Source organism: Cherax quadricarinatus, chromosome 68 (genome assembly GCF_038502225.1).
Source record: "Cherax quadricarinatus isolate ZL_2023a chromosome 68, ASM3850222v1, whole genome shotgun sequence".
Taxonomy (NCBI): Eukaryota; Metazoa; Arthropoda; class Malacostraca; order Decapoda; family Parastacidae; genus Cherax; species Cherax quadricarinatus.
The window spans coordinates 6,543,538-6,566,938 of NC_091359.1; the positions used below are offsets into that span (position 1 = coordinate 6,543,538).

General features: G+C 46.4%; 1 protein-coding gene across 1 annotated transcript in view; it reads right to left on the bottom strand.

Moving 5' to 3' along the window:
* The window catches only part of LOC128697907 (uncharacterized), a 466,834-nt gene that overhangs the window by 234,448 nt on the left and 208,985 nt on the right, over positions 1–23,401 (bottom strand). The window contains exon 2 of the mRNA XM_070099645.1: positions 5,767–8,729. Within this exon, the coding sequence (XP_069955746.1) occupies positions 5,767–8,721 (2,955 nt within the window). The 5' untranslated portion in view covers positions 8,722–8,729. The remainder of the gene's footprint in view (positions 1–5,766; positions 8,730–23,401) is intronic.

Genomic DNA, 23,401 nt, shown 5'->3' on the forward strand with positions numbered 1-23,401 from the left:
GCAGGAAACACCCGGATATACACAACAATTATGAGACTGGACTACGAAACGACCAAGAAATTCATATAGACTTTTTCCTAAACTTAAGATATGTGAATGAACGACTTTGGGTAAAGAAAAGAATGGACGGCGACTCGAAGTGCGCTCCTGGCGTATCGAAGTGCTGAGTCGCTACAGCTGTGGACCTGCTACACAAGTGAACCACAGAGTCCCTGCCTCATTCCTGTTTATTTATGTAGATCTTGTATACACAGATAAGGGGATATAAGCAAAAGGAAAACATGAAAAGCATATGAATAGAGCAACTCTGCATCACAGTATCAATGGTATACAATACCCACAAGTTAATGGATCAAACGCATGTGTAACACTATTTTAAAGGCGTTTCGCCCACCAGTGGCGTTATCATTTCAATACAGAGGTCATATGAAGGTGCTGAAACTGGAAACTGTTGAAACTGCAGCAGGTCTACTGATCCATACTTGACAGGTCCTTCTCGAATTCAACCTTTCCCACCCACGTATTACAAGAGGACAGACTAATGGTGAATAAGGTATATAGAAATCCATTAGCCTTCCACAACTCTTTCTCACTCTTTCCTCATGTCCTCTCTCATTTTACCTTTCTCTTACCTTTCGCTCTCTCTCTCTCTCTCTCTCTCTCTCTCTCTCTCTCTCCTGTGGAAGGTCATATTATCGATAAAAAATGGCTCCTTTGATGATGGCATTGCAAATTAACTCAATATTTTTGGCCAGGATCCATGGGGATAATTGAGTTTGCTCAACGCCCTTTGTAAGTACACGTTGAATGTCGTATTTTATATGAAGTTCTCTCTCTCTCTCTCTCTCTCTCTCTCTCTCTCTCTCTCTCTCTCTCTCTCGTTTAAACAGCTGAATTTACAGGCTGATCTGTTATCTTACCTCAGCTTATTTCGAAGGCCAGCAGTATCTGGATAATATTAACATTTCCGGGCTGCGACCCACAACAGTCAACTAACATCCAGGTGTACTCACTGCTAGGTGAACGGGGGCAACAGGTGTCCTCACTGCTAGGTGAACGTGGGCAACAGGTGTACTCACTGCTAGGTGAACGTGGGCAACAGGTGTACTCACTGCTAGGTGAACGGGGGCAACAGGTGTACTCACTGCTAGGTGAACGTGGGCAACAGGTGTACTCACTGCTAGGAGAACGGGGGAAACAGGTGTACTCACTGCTAGGTGAACGTGGGCAACAGGTGTACTCACTGCTAGGTGAACGTGGGCAACAGGTGTACTCACTGCTAGGTGAACGGGGGCAACAGGTGTACTCACTGCTAGGTGAACGGGGGCAACAGGTGTACTCACTGCTAGGTGAACGGGGGCAACAGGTGTACTCACTGCTAGGTGAACGGGGGCAACAGGTGTACTCACTGCTAGGTGAACGGGGGCAACAGGTGTACTCACTGCTAGGTGAACGTGGGCAACAGGTGTACTCACTGCTAGGTGAACGGGAGCAACAGGTGTACTCACTGCTAGGTGAACGTGGGCAACAGGTGTACTCACTGCTAGGTGAACGTGGGCAACAGGTGTACTCACTGCTAGGTGAACTGAGGCAACAGGTGTACTCACTGCTAGGTGAACGTGGGCAACAGGTGTACTCACTGCTAGGTGAACGGGGGCAACAGGTGTACTCACTGCTAGGTGAACGGGGGCAACAGGTGTACTCACTGCTAGGTGAACGGGGGCAACAGGTGTACTCACTGCTAGGTGAACGGGGGCAACAGGTGTACTCACTGCTAGGTGAACGGGGGCAACAGGTGTACTCACTGCTAGGTGAACGGGGGCAACAGGTGTACTCACTGCTAGGTGAACGAGAGCAACAGATGTACTCACTGCTAGGTGAACGTGGGCAACAGGTGTACTCACTGCTAGGTGAACGGGGGCAACAGGTGTACTCACTGCTAGGTGAACTGGGACAAAAGGTGTACTCACTGCTAGGTGAACGGGGACAACAGGTGTACTCACTGCTAGGTGAACGGGGGCAACAGGTGTACTCACTGCTAGGTGAACGGGGACAACAGGTGTACTCACTGCTAGGTGAACGGGGGCAACAGGTGTACTCACTGCTAGGTGAACGAGAGCAACAGATGTACTCACTGCTAGGTGAACGTGGGCAACAGGTGTACTCACTGCTAGGTGAACGGGGGCAACAGGTGTACTCACTGCTAGGTGAACGGGGGCAACAGGTGTACTCACTGCTAGGTGAACGGGGGCAACAGGTGTACTCACTGCTAGGTGAACGTGGGCAACAGGTGTACTCACTGGTAGGTGAACGGGGGCAACAGGTGTACTCACTGCTAGGTGAACGTGGGCAACAGGTGTACTCACTGCTAGGTGAACGGGGGCAACAGGTGTACTCACTGCTAGGTGAACGGGGGCAACAGGTGTACTCACTGCTAGGTGAACGAGAGCAACAGGTGTACTCACTGCTAGGTGAACGGGGGCAACAGGTGTACTCACTGCTAGGTGAACGGGGGCAACAGGTGTACTCACTGCTAGGTGAACGGGGGCGACAGGTGTACTCACTGCTAGGTGAACGAGAGCAACAGGTGTACTCACTGCTAGGTGAACGGGGGCAACAGGTGTACTCATTGCTAGGTGAACGGGGGCAACAGGTGTACTCACTGCTAGGTGAACGGGGGCGACAGGTGTACTCACTGCTAGGTGAACGGGGGCAACAGGTGTACTCACTGCTAGGTGAACGGGGGCAACAGGTGTACTCACTGCTAGGTGAACGGGGGCGACAGGTGTACTCACTGCTAGGTGAACGGGGGCAACAGGTGTATTCACTGCTAGGTGAACGGGGGCAACAGGTGTAACAAAAGATGCCTAACGTTGCCTCAAGATAGCAGTCTTTTTGCCACTATAATCTTGGAGTGGTAGCCCGTGCAGGTGTGAAGGGGAAGTGATATACACATCACTGACAGAGCAACAGAATATTCAGCATTCTATAGAGTATTAAGTAGAACACCTGAAACATGCCTCATAAATAGTGAGGTGCTGTCACGTTCTCTGAGTGAGGGGTCACCTAAGCTTATCTTCTTTGTGTTCCTCTGAAGATGTATATGTTAAGCACATGAAAGCGCTCAGGTCTTATTTCCTATTTTCACTGTGGTATTTTTACATAAGAGCTTATATATATATATATATATATATATATATATATATATATATATATATATATATATATATATATATATATATATATATATATATATAATGCACACACATTGTAACCACGAATGAGTGGTATTTAAAAACCACGAAAAACATACAGGGAACCCAGACACGCAGCTGCTGCCCGGTCTCTCTTGCAGAAAGGCCAACAATGGGCCATAACTTCTTCTGAGGATGCTTGAGGGTGCTAGCATCATTCTGTTAGTAATGAGCGAGAGCGAACTGGAAAGAATGCTAGGAGTTGTACAATTTGTTGACTACTGCTGGATCTGCAGGCGAGCTCCTATGTGTGTTTGTGTGTGTGTGTACTCGCCTAATTGTGGTTGCAGGGGTTAAGACTCGGCTCCTGGCCCCGCCTCTTCACTGACCGCTACTGGGTCCTCCCTCTCCCTGCTCCATGAGCTTCATCATATCTCGTCTTAAAACTATATGTGATTCCTGCCTCCACTACATCACTTGCCAGACTATTCCACTTCTTAACTCTGTGGCTGAAGAAATACTTCCTAACATCCCTTTAGCTCATCTGAGTCTTCAACTTCCAATTGTGACCCCTTGTTTGTGTCCCATCTCTGAAACATCCTGTCTCTGTCCATCTTATCTATTCCACGCAGTATTTTGTATGTGGTTATCATGTCACTTTTGACCCTTCTGTCCTCGTGTCGTCAGACCGATTTCCCTTAACTTTTCTTCGTAGGACATTCTCCTTAGCTGTGTGTGTGTGTGTGTGTGTGTGTGTCATGCCCCTATGGTTAACCTTCCTTTAATATTACATTGCGGTTATTTCCTTTAATAGCTAAATTGGAAATGAACGTCCTTGTATTATTAAGACTAATTCTTATTAACAGTTATTATAATTTATGTAACATGGCCATGATAAGTTTAATTGGAGGTATAGTAACCTACCTGCCGCCCGGTGTGCCGGTGTATAGTTAGCCGTGATGTTCGATGGTTATACCCCCCCTTTCCCCCCCCCCTTTATGTTCAACTACTCTACTGAGTGTTGGCGAGTCACGTCACGTGACCCACTTGACTTGTATGCTCATGGTTGAGGGACGAGCAGTGAAGAAGTAGCAGCCAACGAGAACACTCCTGCTCGTCTCTGGTAACTGGCCAAGGTTTATTAGCCGGCCTGGACATATTCTGTTTTATTCTGACTGCTTCCAATTGGGAAACAAGACTTTATACATTGAAGTAATCTCCATTTATATATATGTTATATCTAGGATCTCCTCCTAATCGTCTGTTTTGAAAGCCTTATGTATATGTTGGATACTATAGAAGAAACATGTATTCTTAACTTATATACGATAATTCGTATATTATAACTGGCTTTTGTTATATTATGAATATACTTAATTAAAATTAGGCATTCCGGAGGATCATTATTATTACCCTAACCTCTCTGACCAAAATTGTTATGCTCTAAAAAGAAGGAAATAGTTGTTACAATACTTGGAGTGTAACAGTGTGTGTGTGAAACCTTGGTAACTTCTAAGAGCACACATGTGCAAACATTAGATTCAGATTCTGATTCAGATTATTTCAGCATGATATAATATTTGTCGTACAGAAATGGGTGACACTGAGGTGTTGATGCAGAAAGCCCCTTAGCGTGCAGAGCATTTCGGGAATACATGTTAGAAAATTCATATCATTAAACGTGTCTCTCCTGGAACTTTGATCCCTTTCAGCATTTCAAGTTGGCAGACGATGGTAAAAAGTGCTAGCTGTGGAGGGTTTATCTGGAGAGAGTTCCGGGGGTCAACGCCCCCGCGGCCCGGTCTGTGACCAGGCCTCCTTAGGTCAGTGTCCCAGGATGCGACCCACACCAGTCGACTAACACCCAGGTACCCATTTTACTGATGGGGAACATAGACAACAGGTGGAAAGAAACACGTCCAATGTTTCTACTCTGGCTGGGAATCGAACCCAGGCCCTCACCGTGTGAAGCGAGAGCGTTAACCACCAGGCCACCAGAGCCTGGTGGGGAGGGTGATTGTCTAAATGGGGTTAAAAACGTATCAGCTACTCAAAGGGTCATTAAGGTTGCATATCACCTGTTTATCATCAGTCAAGAATACCTTAATCACTACAATAAGAAGTAAAGTGAGGCCTCAGCTTATATACACTGAGAGACGTACACAGCTCGGTATATACATCCTGCGTGTGGAAGGTAATAAGAGGCATGTATGATAATGGAGGGAGGTAGCGAGTGTGGAGGTTCATGAAGGAAACAGTAGAATAGACTAAAGCATTGGCAAATGTGGAAGAATGAGGAAGTGTGCCTAGACTTGCATACTACATACAAAGACCCTGATTGTAACAATTCACAACTAACCTACAATACCATGGCTGCGACAATCCACAACTAACCAAAAAAAAATAGCACGTTAAACGTTGGGATTTAATAATTGAGACCAAAAAATTGTCTTGTTTACATTTTCAGTTCTAGGAACTTAATCAGCTAGTTTTTCAGATCAAGTGTCCTTCATCACTTGAAGATGTTCCTCTTGAAGCAGTGTGTAAGGAAAGTTTGGAAAAGCAGACTAACCTGAATTCCGAAGATGAGGAGAATGTGAGCTGAGGCGAGGGAAGTGGCGAGGTTGGTGGCGAGGGTGGCGTGTTGAGAGTGGTGGGCGCGGTGGAGGGCGTCAGCCGTGGGCGTGGCGCGGTGGGCGGGGCCATCACGGGCTACCTGCACAGAGATGGTGACCACTAGGGCCATGATGGCCGCCAAGGACCCTCCGCGAATGACCCACACGCCCTCTGGCCACCCCGCTGGAGAGCCAGGTCCCCCAGTGTCTCCCCAATACACAGAGTACACCTGGGGGGTTCGGAGGCTGTGGTTGGTGCGGGGAGCCAGAGAGTCCCACAGGGGAGGTCCGCCCCACACGTCCCAGTGACCCCCGGGCACTACCGTCACAAACTCTACCCTTTCGCCTGGCCCTGGCCATGATGACCCCCTCAGATCAGCTTTGCCCAGCGCCTGTCGCACCTCCACCACCTGGCTGCCGCCCCTCGAACCGTCTTTTTTCTCTTGTCGGTGGTCTTGTGGTGACAGTGTGTCGTGAACCGTGGGAGGCGAGGCAGCCACCGAAAGCTCCCCAGGGCTTCCAGGATGCTGTACCAGGAATCCTCCTCTCCATGACTCGTCACTCTCGCTATATCTAATCTTGTCGCTCGTGGTGTCAGTTCCTTTCCTGTAGCCCTCGACGCGGTCTTCACCCTTATTCTTTTCGATTTGTGACGGTAAATGGAACTGAACCTTTCCCACATCAGAATTGATTTCTGGGTCAGTGTGTGAGGTGCGTTGTAAACCTCGTGATTTCCACGCCGCGCCCCACTGGTAGGGCAGCGGTGGTATGAGGTCTTCACTGAATATGCTTGACAATGTTGTCACCTTTAACCTAATGTGATTTTCATCTGTAGGAATGACGGATCCAGCATCTTGGTACTTGGTAACGATCTTTGTTGGCGTCGTAAGATGTTTCATCTGAGAGAGCTCTTCAGAGTAACTCTCTGAGCTGTTAAGATCTAGCTCTTGCGTTCCTGAGGGAGTGTTGGTCGTGGTTGTGACATCTGACATGTTAGTGCTGGCCACAACGTTGGAGATGTGAAGCGTCGCCGCCTTGTTCTGTGGAGCATCAGTGACAGCAGCAGGCGGGGGCGAAGAGTACACGACTGAGGAAGTGCGGGGTAAAACTTGCTCAGGTAACTTTTTTTCCTGCAAGAATTGAGACGCTTGTGATGACTCTACATCAGCACTCAGAAGACTCGACTTGATTCTTATGGCTCTCCGATCATCTCTATCATGACCCTCCTTCAGGAGCTCTCTGGTCGTCAGGGGCGTCTCTCGTGTGTGTCCAAGCGTGGGTATCAGCTTCTCTTGCTTCGATGCCATTTCCTCTTTCTCCGGAACAACCTTGTTAACCTCAATTACTTGCCTCTGGAGCTTTTGCTTCGGCTGTTTGATCATGTTGCTGAGCTCGAGGTCGGAGTCAGGCGCTTCGTGTTTCGTCACACTGAACCCTGAGATAGGGTCCACCTCTTCCGTTTTTGTCACAATGAACCCACCAAAGTCGCCAGTTTTAGTGACTCTGAAATCTATAGGTCCTTTCCTCTCCCTGGTAGTGTCGTATCTCTCTGCCACACTCGCACCGTTTGGCAAACTTTCACTTATCAGGTCGTATTCCGACGGAATAGCCCGAGTGATATTCAGGATAACTTTCCCGCTTTCTCCAGCTTCTCCGTGCTGTCTGCCACCTGCAACAGCATGGAAGCCTTGAGAACTTGGGCTTTCAGTCACACGGAGATCGTTGATCTCTGTACTAGGCCTTGACAAGAAGTTAGAGATGAAATTAAAGGCATGTGTGTCTCCAGGTGCGATGGATTCTAAACTTTTTGCCGGAGTAGGTTTTGTTGTGCTGATAGGTGTTGTGAAATGAGAATTTGTGGGTAGCACCGCAGCTTCTTCACGAGGCAGTTTCCGTCGTCGTCTCCTTCCCTTCATCCAGGACCAAGGGGGGCCCTCACCTTGCTCCATGGAACGGGACCCGGTCATCCACTGTTCTCCCTCGCCCGCACTCCATATTCTAGCAAGTTGAGCATCGACGGTCCGCGGTGTGATTACGGGCGCAAGTGGATGAACTATCGTCAGGGTGGAGTTCCTGCGAGAAAGCCAAGCTATGGAATGGTTCCCGCTAGTCACATTTTCGTGCTCCCTGGCTCGTTGACTCTCGATACCTCCTGTCGGAGAAGATATATGAAAGGCTCTTGAGGAGTTTTCCAAGTCTGTCAGAAGAGGTGAGGCTGTTGGAATGCCACTAATGCGTCTGTGTCTGTCAGTCTGTAGCATGACTTGAGTAGTTTTATCTCGTAACGACTCTCCTGCTTGCGTGACCACCACCCCTGGTGTCACACTGGTCAACTCTGCCCACGATCTGAGCTCTTGTGACGCTGTCATCTGACCTCTGGTAAGGGCCGCCGCTACGGTAGACGTCACATGGACCTGTGCTGACGGAGAGTTGGAAATCGTGTCATCCCTGACCTGTGTAACAGGTGTTCCAGATAACCAAGAGGCGGAAGATGTGACGGAGGAGGGAGTGGTATGTAGCACTCTGCTGGCGGAGCTGCTGCTGGAGGAGTGTGAGGGGGTAGGGAAGACAACGAAAGGTATTCTTCTTGGCACATGTGATTCTCTGACCTCCCGTGAAGACCTCAGAATTTGGTTTGTGTTTTTCAACTGCGTTTTTGAACGACCCCGTCTTTGATTGGATTCACCCGAGAGAAGTAGCGTGTCGATCCTTCCAGGTCTGCTCAATCCCTCTTCGCTGGGGTTCCAAGACACTCCCCAGAGGGGATCGGCACCTCTCCCTGGCGTGTCTGGGGGTGCTGGAGGTATCCAACGGAGCGCTGTGTGTGTGGGCGCAGCTGTGGGACGACCAGCGGCTGGTGTGGGCGTGTGGGTGGCCGCCACCAGTGACGCAGGTAACCTTCCATCTCCCATAGAGGCTCCTGTAACAGGAACAATAAAATGCAAATAAGAATCGTCAAATACGAGGGATGTAGATATAAATTTATATACTCACCCGCAAACACATTATTTACGATGACAATAGCACATTTACAATAAAATATTTACAATACTTACACCATATATATATATATATAAATATTATATTATCCACTTTACTACCAAACCTATACCTTTCCTATATTTTTATTGTTAAAACTATAATAACTATTTTCAGTACATAAATGAAAACTTATTGCACAATGAATATTAAATAACTTATTAATGCTGGTTGCAGTATTGTCATTTGCTTAAAAACCACTTGTTTCGTGGGCGCAGTAATATGTGGTGGTCGTGAGGCCGGTACCCAGACGGGACGAGAATGACATTACTTCCTGTAGCTTTCCACGTCGATAAATGGTGTTAGGTGTGGCATGCCCAGTGTACTTGCTGGTTATGTAATGTAGTATGGTGGTGTAGCGGATTAAGGCGTAGAGAAATTTATTTAGCTTCCCGGGGGTGCTGGTTAAATATCGCGGGTTTGATTCCAGGCTGGTCCCAGCTGGTGGGAGATTCATCTGTAAAAACTGCATTTGTGGTCACTGTGGTGGCCCATGCTAAATTCCATATGGTAAATTAATATGCCTGGTTGGATAAATCTTATCGTGGTCAACTGGCCCAGTGGCTTATGCACTGGCCTGGAGTTTTACGACTCACTCGCCATGGGTTCAATCCCCGCCAGTTCCGTGGTTTGAACGTTAGGCTATCATATGCAACAAAAATTGGACCAGAGTAGATATCACTGTGAATATTAAGTGATGAAGTAAAGAAACTGTGCAACACCATAACAAAGATTTTAACGAGGCATTAGCAACGGAGCAGTTGGCAGAAAGCTGAAAAAAAATGCACATGCGATACCAATATATAAAATCTGAAAATCGAGAAAAATCACTGGACTATAGACCCATTTTGTTGATTAGCATACCGGCCAAGGTACCGGAGAAGGTAACTGTTACGAAGTTGTAGGACCTAGGGGGGTAAAACACTGCAGTCACCTGCATACCAATAATAACAAAGATAATTCTTGAAAACCTAGAAAAAAATGAGTCATTATGAGTTCACAGATGGCAAATTTTGTCTTAAGAATACTTTGTAATTTTATGATATAATAACATACGGTGCAGCCTCAGATTAAGTAAGCATCTTGCTCAGAAGTGCATCTGACGCTGATACATTAAACTGGAAGAGCAAGCTAGAGCAACAGGGAGAACACAGATGAATACACAATCAGGAAGATAGAGGGTTTAAGAGCCTAGGTGTCTGAGTACTGACGAGTGAGGTCAGTTAATAAGAATTAATTCCTGTTGTTGATATACATATGATTTGCCAGTGGAATCTGAATTATTTGTGTTTCTGTTGGCAGTCTCTCTCCGAGCTACCTTTTCCTTGCATTCCCAAGGCAGCTCTTCCTCGCATCCCCAAGGCAGCTCTTCCTCACATCCCCAAGGCAGCTCTTCCTCGCATCCCCAAGGCAGCTCTCCCTCACATCCCCAAGGCAGCTCTTCCTCGCATCCCCAAGGCAGCTCTTCCTCACATCCCCAAGGCAGCTCTTCCTCACATCCCCAAGGCAGCTCTTCCTCACATCCCCAAGGCAGCTCTTCCTCACATCCCCAAGGCAGCTCTTCCTCACATCCCCAAGGCAGCTCTTCCTCACATCCCCAAGGCAGCTCTCCCTCACATCCCCAAGTCAGCTCTCCCTCACACCCCCAAGCCAGCTCTCCCTCACACCCCCAAGCCAGATCTCTCTCACACCCCCAAGCCAGCTCTCCCTCACATCCCCAAGCCAGCTCTCCCTCACACCCCCAAGCCAGCTCTCCCTCACATCCCCAAGGCAGCTCTCCCTCACATCCCCAAGCCAGCTCTCCCTCACACCCCCAAGCCAGCTCTCCCTCACACCCCCAAGCCAGCTCTCCCTCACACCCCCAAGCCAGCTCTCCCTCACACCCCCAAGCCAGCTCTCCCTCACACCCCCAAGGCAGCTCTCCCTCACACCCCCAAAGCCAGCTCTCCCTCACACCCCCAAGCCAGCTCTCCCTCACACCCCCAAGCCAGCTCTCCCTCACACCCCCAAGCCAGCTCTCCCTCACATCCCCAAGGCAGCTCTCCCTCACACCCCCAAGCCAGCTCTCCCTCACACCCCCAAGCCAGCTCTCCCTCACATCCCCAAGGCAGCTCTCCCTCACACCCCCAAGCCAGCTCTCCCTCACACCCCCAAGCCAGCTCTCCCTCACACCCCCAAGCCAGCTCTCCCTCACATCCCCAAGGCAGCTCTCCCTCACACCCCCAAGCCAGCTCTCCCTCACATCCCCAAGGCAGCTCTCCCTCACACCCCCAAGCCAGCTCTCCCTCACACCCCCAAGCCAGCTCTCCCTCACATCCCCAAGGCAGCTCTCCCTCACACCCCCAAGCCAGCTCTCACTCACACCCCCAAGCCAGCTCTCCCTCACACCCCCAAGCCAGCTCTCCCCAGCTGCTTGACAAAGGGAAGGACTTCTAAGTTAGTGAGAGTTCTTGTAAGTTCTGCGCTGCTGTATACCAGCAGGGAGGAGGCGCTAGTGTGATCCACTACTATCTTCATCACTTGTGTTAGTCACCATTTTGTCCTAGGCACATGTCGAGTAGACACTAGGCCTGTTTGTGTGTGTGTGTACTCGCCTAATTGTACTCACCTAATTGTGGTTGCAGGGGTCGAGACTCGGCTCCTGGCCCCGCCTCTTCACTGATCGCTACTGGATCCTCTCTCTGCTTCCTGAGCTTTGTCATACCTCTTCTTAAAACTATGTATGGTTCCTGCCTCCACTACTTCACTTGCTAGGCTATTCCACTTGCTGACAACTCTATGAACCATGAGCTTTATCGTACCGTACACACACACACACACACACACACACACACACACACACACACACACACACACACACACACACACACACACACACAGGAAGTGGAATAGTCTAGCAAGTGAGGTAGTGGAGGCAGGAACCATACATAGCTTTAAGACGAGGTATGATAAAGCTCGTGGAGCAGTGAGAAAGAGGACCTAGTAGCGGTCAGTGAAGAGGCGGGGCCAGAAGTTGACTCTACCCTTGCAACCACAATTGAGTGAGTACAGTTAGGTGAATTAGGTGAATACATACAATAAATGTCTGGCAACTCTCTCTCTCTCTCTCTCTCTCTCTCTCTCTCTCTCTCTCTCTCTCTCTCTCTCTCTCTCTCTCTCTCTCTCTCTCTCTGACGATTAATAAAACTTTGGTTCTCTTTATTTGCCATTTTTTTATATCAGTCTTACGACATACCGTTACTTCTCTGTTCACCCCCTCCTTGTACATCACATTTCTTCTCTCTCTCTCTCCATCTTTAACCATCCCTTTCTTCCGTCTATCTTTCTATATCTCCTGTTACCTTTTTCTCCATCCTCCACAGTTCTCTTCCTCTCACTGTCAGACTTTATATTCTCCTCCTTTAGGTCTTCTCTTCTTTCAGGAATTTAGTAGAACGGACTCATGAAGTCCCTTATTTTTCAGTCTGGAAATCCAGAGAGGAGTGAGAGTACGTGAGTACATACGGGAGTACACTACAGTACATGCGAGTACATAAAACACATTTGATTAAACTGTTGTACGTGAAACTTAAGGGATTATACTGGAGTACTTAAGTACATGGAAACACATCTGAGTACAGTGGAGTACACAGGAGCTCACGAGTACGTGTGAAGGCAGGGAAATGCACTGGAAAAATTAACAAGTCCTTTTCGTGTTCTTTCCCTGAAATGTTTAACACAAGGACGAGAATAAACGGTTTCGAAAACCGACAAGTTGATAAATGAGAGACTTGTGCAACATTTGGGTATCTTTATTCTGGAAACGTTTCGCCAGTCGCTGGATTCTTCAGTCCAGTGCGGAGAAAGATAGATGACGAAGAGTTTTAGGTAATCAGTCCCCCAGCCTGGAGTCGGTATATAGAGTCCATCAGTCTTGATAAAAGTGCTGGATATCCTCATTCTCTGTATTGGACTGAAGAAGCCATTGGCTGGCCAAACGTTTCCATTATAAAGGTACCCAAACCATACCACGGGTGGGGTTAGAACCCGCGATCAGAGAGTCTCAAAACTCCAGACCGTCGCGGGTTCTAACCCCACCCGTGTGGTATGGTTTGTTTACAATCGTGTCATTACGATTTCGTGAGTCATAAAGATACCCTAATATTATACAATGACTCGTTCATGAAACAAGGACATCATTTTGGCGATTTATTTAAGTCACGACATCAAGACGGGCGGCCCGGTGGCCTGGTGGCTAAAGCTCCCGCTTCACACACGGAGGGCCCGGGTTCGATTCCCGGCGGGTGGAAACATTTGACACGTTTCCTTACACCTGTTGTCCTGTTCACCTAGCAGTAAATAGGTACCTGGGTGTTAGTCGACTGGTGTGGGTCGCATCCTGGGGGACAAGATTAAGGACCCCAATGGAAATAAGTTAGACAGTCCTCGATGACGCACTGACTTTCTTGGGTTATCCTGGGTGGCTAACCCTCCGGGGTTAAAAATCCGAACGAAATCTTATCTTATCTTATCTTATCCAAGAGTCAAAACTGAACCATCCGTCAAATCAACACTAGAGGAGACGACTTGCTAACTAAATAACCCCAGCTGATAGTACACGCTTCCCCTGAGTCCATTATAATCATTATCATAATCCCAGATAATATAAATGTATACAATGCAGAGAGATAGAGAGGCTGTGATTCATTATCTTGCGCTAGGCTAATGGACTAATTAAAACAGTTTACCCCTCCAGTTTTGTTTACCTCGTTTTCTATTAAGGTTAATGTCACCATGAGTAATTCGGTTCTGTATTTGATCGGAGAAGCCTTCAACCTTTCGTCAGTAGGGAGTTCTAGTGTTTCACATATATATATTGCTTGGTTGATCAGGCCTTGATCCACCGGGAAGCCTGGTCAAAGACTGGGCCATGGGGGCGTTGACCCCCGGAACCCCCTCCAGGTATAATCAACGATCCCAGGTATCATTAAAGATAACAGTTTGTCGATAACCTACGCTAAGCTCCTCACAGTGATCTCTAGATTATTTGCGATGGTCTCCTTGTCTGACAAAGTCAAGCAGTATATTCTCTATATATACTCTATTTAGACTTATCTATCACATGTATACTTCAATAATTTTTTTCCTCATGCTACGTCTTTCAAGTGCGACTTAATACAGCAACAATAAAAAGCATTAAAGCGAAGCCCGAAATCCAGGATGACTTCGACACGATGCCAAAAAATCTGTATCGAATGTAGCCAAAGACGGAGAATTCACGGAGTCGTGTGAGTTCCGAGCCCAGCGATCCGTACTCTAATGTCCAAGAAATTTCAATCTGGTGACTGTGAAAAATAGCGAGAACACAGTCTTCTGCCAGCAAGCAGTCAATATGCACTTGCTGAAGGCAGGGTGAGAGAGAGAGAGAGAGAGAGAGAGAGAGAGAGAGAGAGAGGGCAAGAGCAAGCAACCAACCAACCATTACTCACATAAGAAACACGATTACTTAAGGTAAATCCTTCCATGATAAAGTTTAAATCCCACATAAATTGCTCAAAGTGGGGTTAATCTCTCTTAAAGTACACTTTAATATCCTCTTATTATTATAAATTATACAATTACACTACTGTCCTTTATAATGATTTGTGATTATTATTGACACTGCTAATATAAGCCTTTTTAATCACAATTCACTTAAAATATTGTTTTTTTGCACTAAAATGAGATACTTAAAACTTTCGTTTTAAATAATGGGCAAATAATATTGTTAGTGGGTTTAGGTTTAAGACAGACCCGCCTAGTATGGGTCAGTAGGCCTTCTGCAGCGTTCCTCCCTTCTTATGTTCTTATGAAAGAAAAAAATATCGGGGTTAGAACCCGCGATCAGAGAGTCATAATACTCCAGACGGACGCGTAAGCCACTGGGCCAGCTGGCCAGAGTAAGATTCATCCAACTAGGCTTAAGCGTCGGTCTGGAGTTTTATGACTGATCGCGAGTTCTAACCCCGCCCGTGGTATGGTTTGTTTGCAATCGTGTCATTACGATTTCGTGAATTATGTTCTTAAGACTGAACCATTCAAAGTAAAGGAATGGGGGGGGGGACTCGAACTGTGGTTCTAGCAGTAGAAAATTCAACGTTGTACCACTGAACCACGAAGCTTACAACGTGATTCATTTGGTGTTAGAGCTGTTGTCTCTGAATAAAAGCTGAGAGTCAGCTTGAATCTCTACTTTGACGATTAAAGTATACTTGACTGGTGGACAGGTTACATGCAGCCTTAATTAATGGCCTCTCATTTAGTCATTAGATTTTAAATCCCATTAACCATCTGTTGTCCAGTTAATTTAGAATCACGGTGTTACCTGGCTTAATAAGGTAGTGTCTGTATATTATGTTCACCTGATTCTCGTTCTTGTTCTTCATGTTCTCGCTTTTCTTGTTCATGTTCTTCCACTACTTGCATCACCTCTACCACTATTCCACTTATTTCTTTCTCCTGTGTGTTATTTCTGTCTTGTTCCATTTACGGTATTCTTAATTCTTGTTCTTAATGGCTGGTTCTTACAGTACTCTCTTTTCAATTTCGGTTCTCGTTCTCTGAAATTTAAAATTTCCTAAATCCGGCATTAAAGTTATTTCTTCCTAAAAATAAACCAGAATTTAATCCGAGGATTTTTTCTCCAGTCCCTTAAAGTCCTGTGTATTAGTAAGAAGGATTACGGTGTGTAGGATGTACAAGGTGAAAATTTGGCAACGACTCTCTGTATCCTTGCAAATCCTGCGTTAAGAATAAAATGGAATTTTAAATGTGCCGTCCAGATTATGTGAATCCCCAAGTTTATTGGACATATAATGCCACAGAAAAGTGAGAATTTTCTCTGCATAATCATCCCTTGTGATGCGTCGCTCTTACTCCTAATTTGAGGGGAGAGAGAGAGAGAGAGAGAGAGAGAGAGAGAGAGAGAGTGGGAGAGAGAGAGAGAGAATATAAAGCATGTGTGAGTGTCTGTCTCTCTTTTTTACACAGGGTTTGACAAGGTTAAGGATCCTTAGCTTTATTAACAAGCTATTTACAGGTTAAGGATTCCTAACTTTATTGGCACGCTAAGAGCTGTTTCTCTCTCTCTCTCTCTCTCTCTCTCTCTCTCTCTCTCTCTCTCTCTTTCTCTCTCTCTCCCTCTCCCTCTCTTTCTCCCTCTCCCTCTCCCTCTCCCTCTCCCTCTCCCTCTCTCCTCTCTCCTCTCTCCTCTCTCCTCTCTCCCTCTCTCCTCTCTCCTCTCTCTCCCTCTCTCCACCACTGGAACATTTCTCGGGGGGGGGGGGGGGGGTAGAGTAGACAAACACAAATCGGTCATGAAGAAGAGTGGGCTCCGAAGTCTGGTGTTCCCGCCTCAATAACCCACAATTATCAGCAACATATACATGTAGCAGCTGGGTATCTCTTGTTACAAATGTGCCCGTTGTTCTTGTTTTATCTAATTTTTTTTACTGTATTGCATACAATTTTGTTATGAGCGCTGAGTGACCTGTGTGGTCAAAGTGCTCCGTAAATGTCATAACTACTACCACCACTGGAGTTTACCTGGAGAGAGTTCCGGGGATCAACGCCCCCGCGGCCCGGTCTTTGACCAGGCCTCCTGGTGGATCAGAGCCTGATCAACCAGGCTATTACTGCTGGCTGCACGCAAACCAACGTACGAGCCACAGCCCGGCTGGTCAGGAACCGACTTTAGGTGCTTGTCCAGTGCCAGCTTGAAGACTGCCAGGGGTCTGTTGGTAATCCCCTTTATGTATGCTGGGAGGCAGTTAAACAGTCTCGGGCCCCTGACACTTATTGTATGGTCTCTTAACGTGCTAGTGACACCCCTGCTTTTCATTGGGGGGATGGTGCATCGTCTGCCAAGTCTTTTGCTTTCGTAGTGAATGATTTTCGTGTGCAAGTTCGGTACTAGTCCCTCTAGGATTTTCCAGGTGTATATAATGTATCTCTCCCGCCTGCGTTCCAGGGAATACAGGTTCAGGAACCTCAAGCGCTCCCAGTAATTGAGGTGTTTTATCTCCGTTATGCGCGCCGTGAAGGTTCTCTGTACATTTTCTAGGTCAGCAATTTCACCTGCCTTGAAAGGTGCTGTTAGTGTGCAGCAATATTCCAGCCTAGATAAAACAAGTGACCTGAAGAGTGTCATCATGAGCTTAGCATCCCTAGTTTTGAAGGTTCTCATTATCCATCCCGTCATTTTTCTAGCAGATGCGATTGATACAATGTTATGGTCCTTGAAGGTGAGATCCTCCGACATGATCACTCCCAGGTCTTTGACGTTGGTGTTTCGCTCTATTTTGTGGCCAGAATTTGTTTTGTACTCTGATGAAGATTTAATTTCCTCGTGTTTACCATATCTGAGTAATTGAAATTTCTCATCGTTGAACTTCATATTGTTTTCTGCAGCCCACTGAAAGATTTGGTTGATGTCCGCCTGGAGCCTTGCAGTGTCTGCAATGGAAGACACTGTCATGCAGATTCGGGTGTCATCTGCAAAGGAAGACACAGTGCTGTGGCTGACATCCTTGTCTATGTCGGATATGAGGATGAGGAACAAGATGGGAGCGAGTACTGTGCCTTGTGGAACAGAGCTTTTCACCGTAGGTGCCTCGAACTTTACTCTGTTGACGACTACTCTCTGTGTTCTGTTAGTGAGGAAATTATAGATCCATCGACCGACTTTTCCTGTTATTCCTTTAGCACGCATTTTGTGCGCTATTATGCCATGGTCACACTTGTCGAAGGCTTTTGCAAAGTCTGTATATATTACATCTGCATTCTTTTTGTCTTCTAGTGCATCTAGGACCTTGTCGTAGTGATCCAGTAGTTGAGACAGACAGGAGCGACCTGTTCTAAACCCATGTTGCCCTGGGTTGTGTAACTGATGGGTTTCTAGATGGGTGGTGATCTTGCTTCTTAGGACCCTTTCAAAGATTTTTATGATATGGGATGTTAGTGCTATCGGTCTGTAGTTCTTTGTTGTTGCTTTACTGCCCCCTTTGTGGAGTGGGGCTATGTCTGTTGTTTTTAGTAACTGTGAGACGACCCCCGTGTCCATGCTCCCTCTACATAGGATGGAAAAGGCTCGTGATACGGGCTTCTTGCAGTTTTTGATGAACACGGAGTTCCATGAGTCTGGCCCTGGGGCAGAGTGCATGGGCATGTCATTTATCGCCTGTTCGAAGTCATTTGGCGTCAGGATAACATCGGATAGGCTTGTGTTAACCAAATTCTGTGGCTCTCTCATAAAAAATTCATTTTGATCTTCGACTCTCAGTCTGGTTAGCGGCTTGCTAAAAACTGAGTCATATTGGGACTTGAGTAGCTCACTCATTTCCTTGCTGTCATCTGTGTAGGACCCATCTTGTTTAAGTAGGGGCCCAATATGGACGTTGTTCTCGACTCTGATTTGGCATAGGAGAAGAAATACTTTGGGTTTCTTTCGATTTCATTTATGGCTTTTAGTTCTTCCCGCGATTCCTGACTCCTATAAGATTTCTTTAGCTTAAGGAGGCCTGGTCACAGACCGGGCCGCGGGGGCGTTGACCCCCGGAACTCTCTCCAGGTAAACTCCAGGTAAACTCCAGGTAAGTTCGATGCTTGCTATTTCTCTGACCAGTGTCTCCCTACGCATTTCAGATATATTGACCTGTTTTAGCCGCTCTGTTATTCTTTTCCGTCGCCTGTAAAGGGAGCGCCTGTCTCTTTCTATTTTAAATCTACTCCTCCTTTTTCTTAGAGGAATAAGCCTTGTGCATACATCGAGTGCCACCAAGTTAATCTGTTCTAGGCATAAGTTGTGGTCTGTGTTGCTTAGTATATCTTCCCAGCTTATATCGGTTAGGACTTGGTTTACTTGGTCCCACTTTATGTTTTTGTTATTGAAGTTGAATTTGGTGAATGCTCCCTCGTGACTGATCTCATTATGTCGGTCTGGGGCTCCACGCATACATGTCTGAACCTCAATTATGTTGTGATCTGAGTATATTGTTTTTGATATGGTGACATTTCTTATCAGATCATCATTGTTAGTGAAGATGAGGTCTAGTGTATTCTCCAGTCTAGTAGGCTCTATTATTTGCTGGTTTAAATTGAATTTTGTGCAGAGATTTAAAAGCTCGTGTGAGTGTGAGTTTTCATCAGAGCTGCCTCCTGGTGTTATTACTGCAACAATATTATTTGCTATATTCCTCCATTTTAGGTGCCTTAAGTTGAAATCCCCCAGGAGCAAGATGTTGGGTGCAGGAGCTGGAAGATTTTCCAGACAGTGGTCAATTTTTAACAGCTGTTCCTGGAATTGCTGGGACGTTGCATCCGGAGGCTTGTAGACTACCACAATGACTAGGTTTTGGTTCTCGACCTATACTGCTAAAACTTCCACTACATCATTTGAGGCATTAAGCAGTTCTGTGCAAACAAGTGACTCTGCAATGTACAGGCCAACCCCCCCCCCCCCTTTTGCCTGTTCACTCTGTCACATCTGTATAGGTTGTAACCTGGGATCCATATTTCGTTGTCCAAGTGATCCTTTATGTGGGTCTCAGTGAAAGCCGCGAACATTGCCTTTGCCTCTGCAAGCAGTCCACGGATGAAAGGTATTTTGTTGTTTGTTGCTGGCTTTAGACCCTGTATATTTGCAAAGAAGAATGTCATCGGACTGGTGGTATTGTTGGTACTGGGGGGGGGGGGATTTTTTTTCCGGCATTAGTATCTGTATCTGTTGGTTTGGAGTGGAGGCCATCGACTGTGGTTCCACTCCAGGAATGACTGGATTTAGTGTACGGTTTGTGCCATTTCCTGCCAGTTTTTTTTCCTTCCTGGCACTACCTTTAAAATTGTGACATTTTTATTCATTATTCTTTCATTTGCCTGAGGCAAGCGTCGTCAGCGTAGAGAAGCATCCCTGAGGTCATATGTTGGTATTTCCAGCTTAACAACAATGTGGTCGTTTTGTAGGTGAAATTTAACGCCATGATCATTAGGAAGAGAGTGCTGAGTGCTAGGAAGTCAGTCGTGAAAGTGTTGAGACAAGTTTCACGCTCCCTCCACAACAGTGGCTGCGGCGCTCAATATTGAGCACAGGTTTGTTTACGTATAGTTCAGCACATTTACTAAAGGGAACATTCTCGCTATGAGAGTCTGGAAAAAGTCACTCGTGACGAAAACTTCACGTGTTTTTTTTCCCACATCCTATCGATATCACTAGATCATACACTTTTGGGATCGTATAAGGTGACTCGGGTCTCGCCTCGCCCTGTCTGCGTTAGACTTGTTATTACGAGATGTGGACTTGCTATCCTCCAGGGCCCTCACCTGGCTAAACCTGATCAGTAGTAAATATCTCGACTGACTCACATTAAGAATACGTTCTCACAACAAATGCACATTCAAGAAATGAAATCAGGTTATTAAATGAAAGTTCCGGCTATGTATTTGAAGTGATCAAGGACACAGGACAGAAAGGTCTTCAGTAAAGTGAAGTGTATTATACTGAATGCCTATCCATTCCACGCTAGTCATCAGCAGTCATTTTGCCCACTTATTACGAAGGCTCTGGGCCACAGGTGGCCCCAGTGTCTGTACACTTTTGAGGAATTGCAGTCACGTGAATCAAGTCAAAATCTACAGTTGCCAGCCATACTGGAGGTGTCTCAGTGCGAACTTGCGGTCATAAACTGTGAAATAACACATCCTGTTTCTGTGGCAAGTTTATTTAGGCAGAAATACACACAAATAGTTGTAAAAATTAACATATATAGTAACGTGTGTAAATTACCCAGGATAACCTCCCCAAAAAAGTCAGTGACTTATTCGCATCGAGGTAAACAGTACTTCTCTCTACACTGGAGGGTACGAGAAAGCCTCTAAGAAGCGTGATGTATACCATCACACGGTTTACAGCTGAGTTACAAGACTGGATCAGTGGTAGGGACCTGGAGCTGGCAAAACCAAACTCGTACAATATGTATGGAACTTAATACTTAATATAACTCGCATGAAGATGGAAGATTAATTGATCTGTATATTCCGACCCCCTTCTGGGATCCTCTTCAGCAGAAGAGGATCCCAGAAAAGGATCGCAATGCACAATTAATTTTCTGTTTCTATCTCCATGTGGGTTATTACTGAGCATTAACAAGTGTTCAATATACCTTAGTTATCCATGGAACTTAAATAATATGAACACTCTTTTGTCGCAGGTTGTTACTAGCTCCTGGTCTCTCAAATGCGACTGCTGTTAATCCTACTCCCTCTCCTCCTCTTCCGTTTCTTCTCCCTATAATTCTCCTCTAGTCTCCTCTCCTTCTCCGTCAACTCTAGATATTCTCCTGATCATATCTTTCATCCTCCTATTTTTCTCCCCTCTTTATTCTCCTTTTCACTTCCTCTTCGTTGTCAATCCTCTCCAATTTTTCCTCTTGTCCCTTTTTTTCTAAATTGTTTTCCTTTTCCTCTCATCCTCTTCTCATATTCTCTTTTTTCTCTCTCTTTTTCCATTCCTTCCCTTTCAGAAGATCCAGCACCAGTCTTGAAGGAAATATCTAGCGCGTGAGAGAGAGAGAGAGAGAGAGAGAGAGAGAGAGAGAGAGAGAGTGGTAGCACTGGACATTGCTGGCGCTTTCGACCGGGTGTGGCACCAGGGCCTCTTTGCAAAACTTCAAGCACTGGGAATTGCAGTCTCTACGCTATATCTCCTCAGTGAGTACCTTCATGGTAGATCTCTTAGTGTAGTTCTCAATGGAACTGAATCAGCAAGACATCCTATTGGGGCAAGTGTTCCACAAGGAAGCGTGCTGGGACCATTGTTATGGAATGTCTACTTCAACGACCTTCTTCATCTCATCCCAGAATCAAATGCATATGCAGATGGCTGTACACTGACATTCACTTATCCAAGAGAAGAAATGCCAGCTGCTCTAAGCTACATCAATCACCAGCTGAGAGCTATATCAGCTTGGGGAAATAGATGGCAAGTAACATTTGCACCTGAGAAAACGCAAATGATGATCGTCTCTAGGCACCATGATGGTAATGCTGGTGCAGTAGTAAGGATGAATGGGAGGGTGTTGGCACCTGGAGAAGAAGTTGATATCCTTGGGGTGAAATTTGACTCCAAACTAACCATGAAGAACCATGTTGTAAATCTTGCAAACAAGGCAGCCAGGAAACTTACAGTACTTCGCCGTATCTCGCATCTGCTTGACAGTAGGGGTTGCAAGATTCTGTACGAGGCACAAGTACGCTCACACCTTGAGTATGCTCCACTTTCTTGGTTTGCCTGCCCCCCCCCCTCTCATCTGCGACTGCTTGACAGAGTAGAGAACAGAGCAAGACGTCTCATCTCTCGCTTGGACCCATCCTGGATAGATCTGTCATTTCAGCAGAGCCTTCAACATAGGAGGGATGTGGGTGGCCTTACTGTTATGTACAAGGCCAATATTGTCAAAGTACCACACTTGGATCCACTTCGAGGACAGCGTGAAACAAGCTTTTATGCCACAAGACGGGCAGAAAGCAGCAACTTCACTCTGGCTGTACCCTTCCCCAGAACATCACTCCATCTGAGATCATACATACCCAGGATGACTCGAGTATGAAACACATTCGTACAGCATAATGATGTCAACGAGATAAAGTCAGTTGATCAAATGAAAATGCTGGCCCAAAGATGGCTCCAACTTCATCCTGTTCCCTACTTATATGTCTCATAAAAATAAAAATGCTTTCAAATGAGCTGATGTAGGTAACAGCTCTTAGCTTGCCAATAAAGTTAGGAATCCTTAACCTGTAAATAGCTGTCAATAAAGCTAGGTATCCTTAACCTTGTCAAACCCTGTGTAAAAAAAAAAAAAAAAGAGCGCAGAGCTTAGTTACACCAGGCTCAGGGCGCGACAAGAATTTAAGGGAGCAGAATTGAAACATTACGTCTGGAGGGTGTTTGACACGCATATTGGCACTGGTTGGATGGAGAGAGGGAGAGCGGGGAGGGAGGGGGAGAGGGGAGGGAGGAAGAGAGGGGAGGGAGGAAGAGAGGGGAGGGAGGAAGAGAGGGGAGGGAGGGAGTCGGGGGAGAAAGTAATGTCTATAAGTTAAGGGATGAATGAAGGTGAGACAGGGAGGGATAGGAGGGAGGGAAAGTAGGTAAAATGGAAAATAGGAGCAAGACTGGCAGATAGGGAGTAAGGGTTGGTGGGAGGGTAGATTCAGGGTGGGTGGATGGACAGGGTAGAGGATGGGAGGGGAAGGGAATGTGGGAGGAGAGAGTGGAAAGCTGAGGGAGTAAAAGCGACAAATAAGTGCAAGAAAAGGTCGATGGTTGGAATAATGGAAGATTTGAAACATTTGAAGATAGGTTTCTCTTGGCTCTGTTGGTATCGCAGTCAACTCAAACACTAAGTGTCCGTGGTTCGCTCCTGGCATGGGTGAACACACTGGGCGTGTTTCCTTACACCTGATGCCCGTGTTACCTAGCAGTAAGTAGGTACCTGGATGTTAGTCGAATTTAACATTACCTATGAGGAGTTCCGAGAG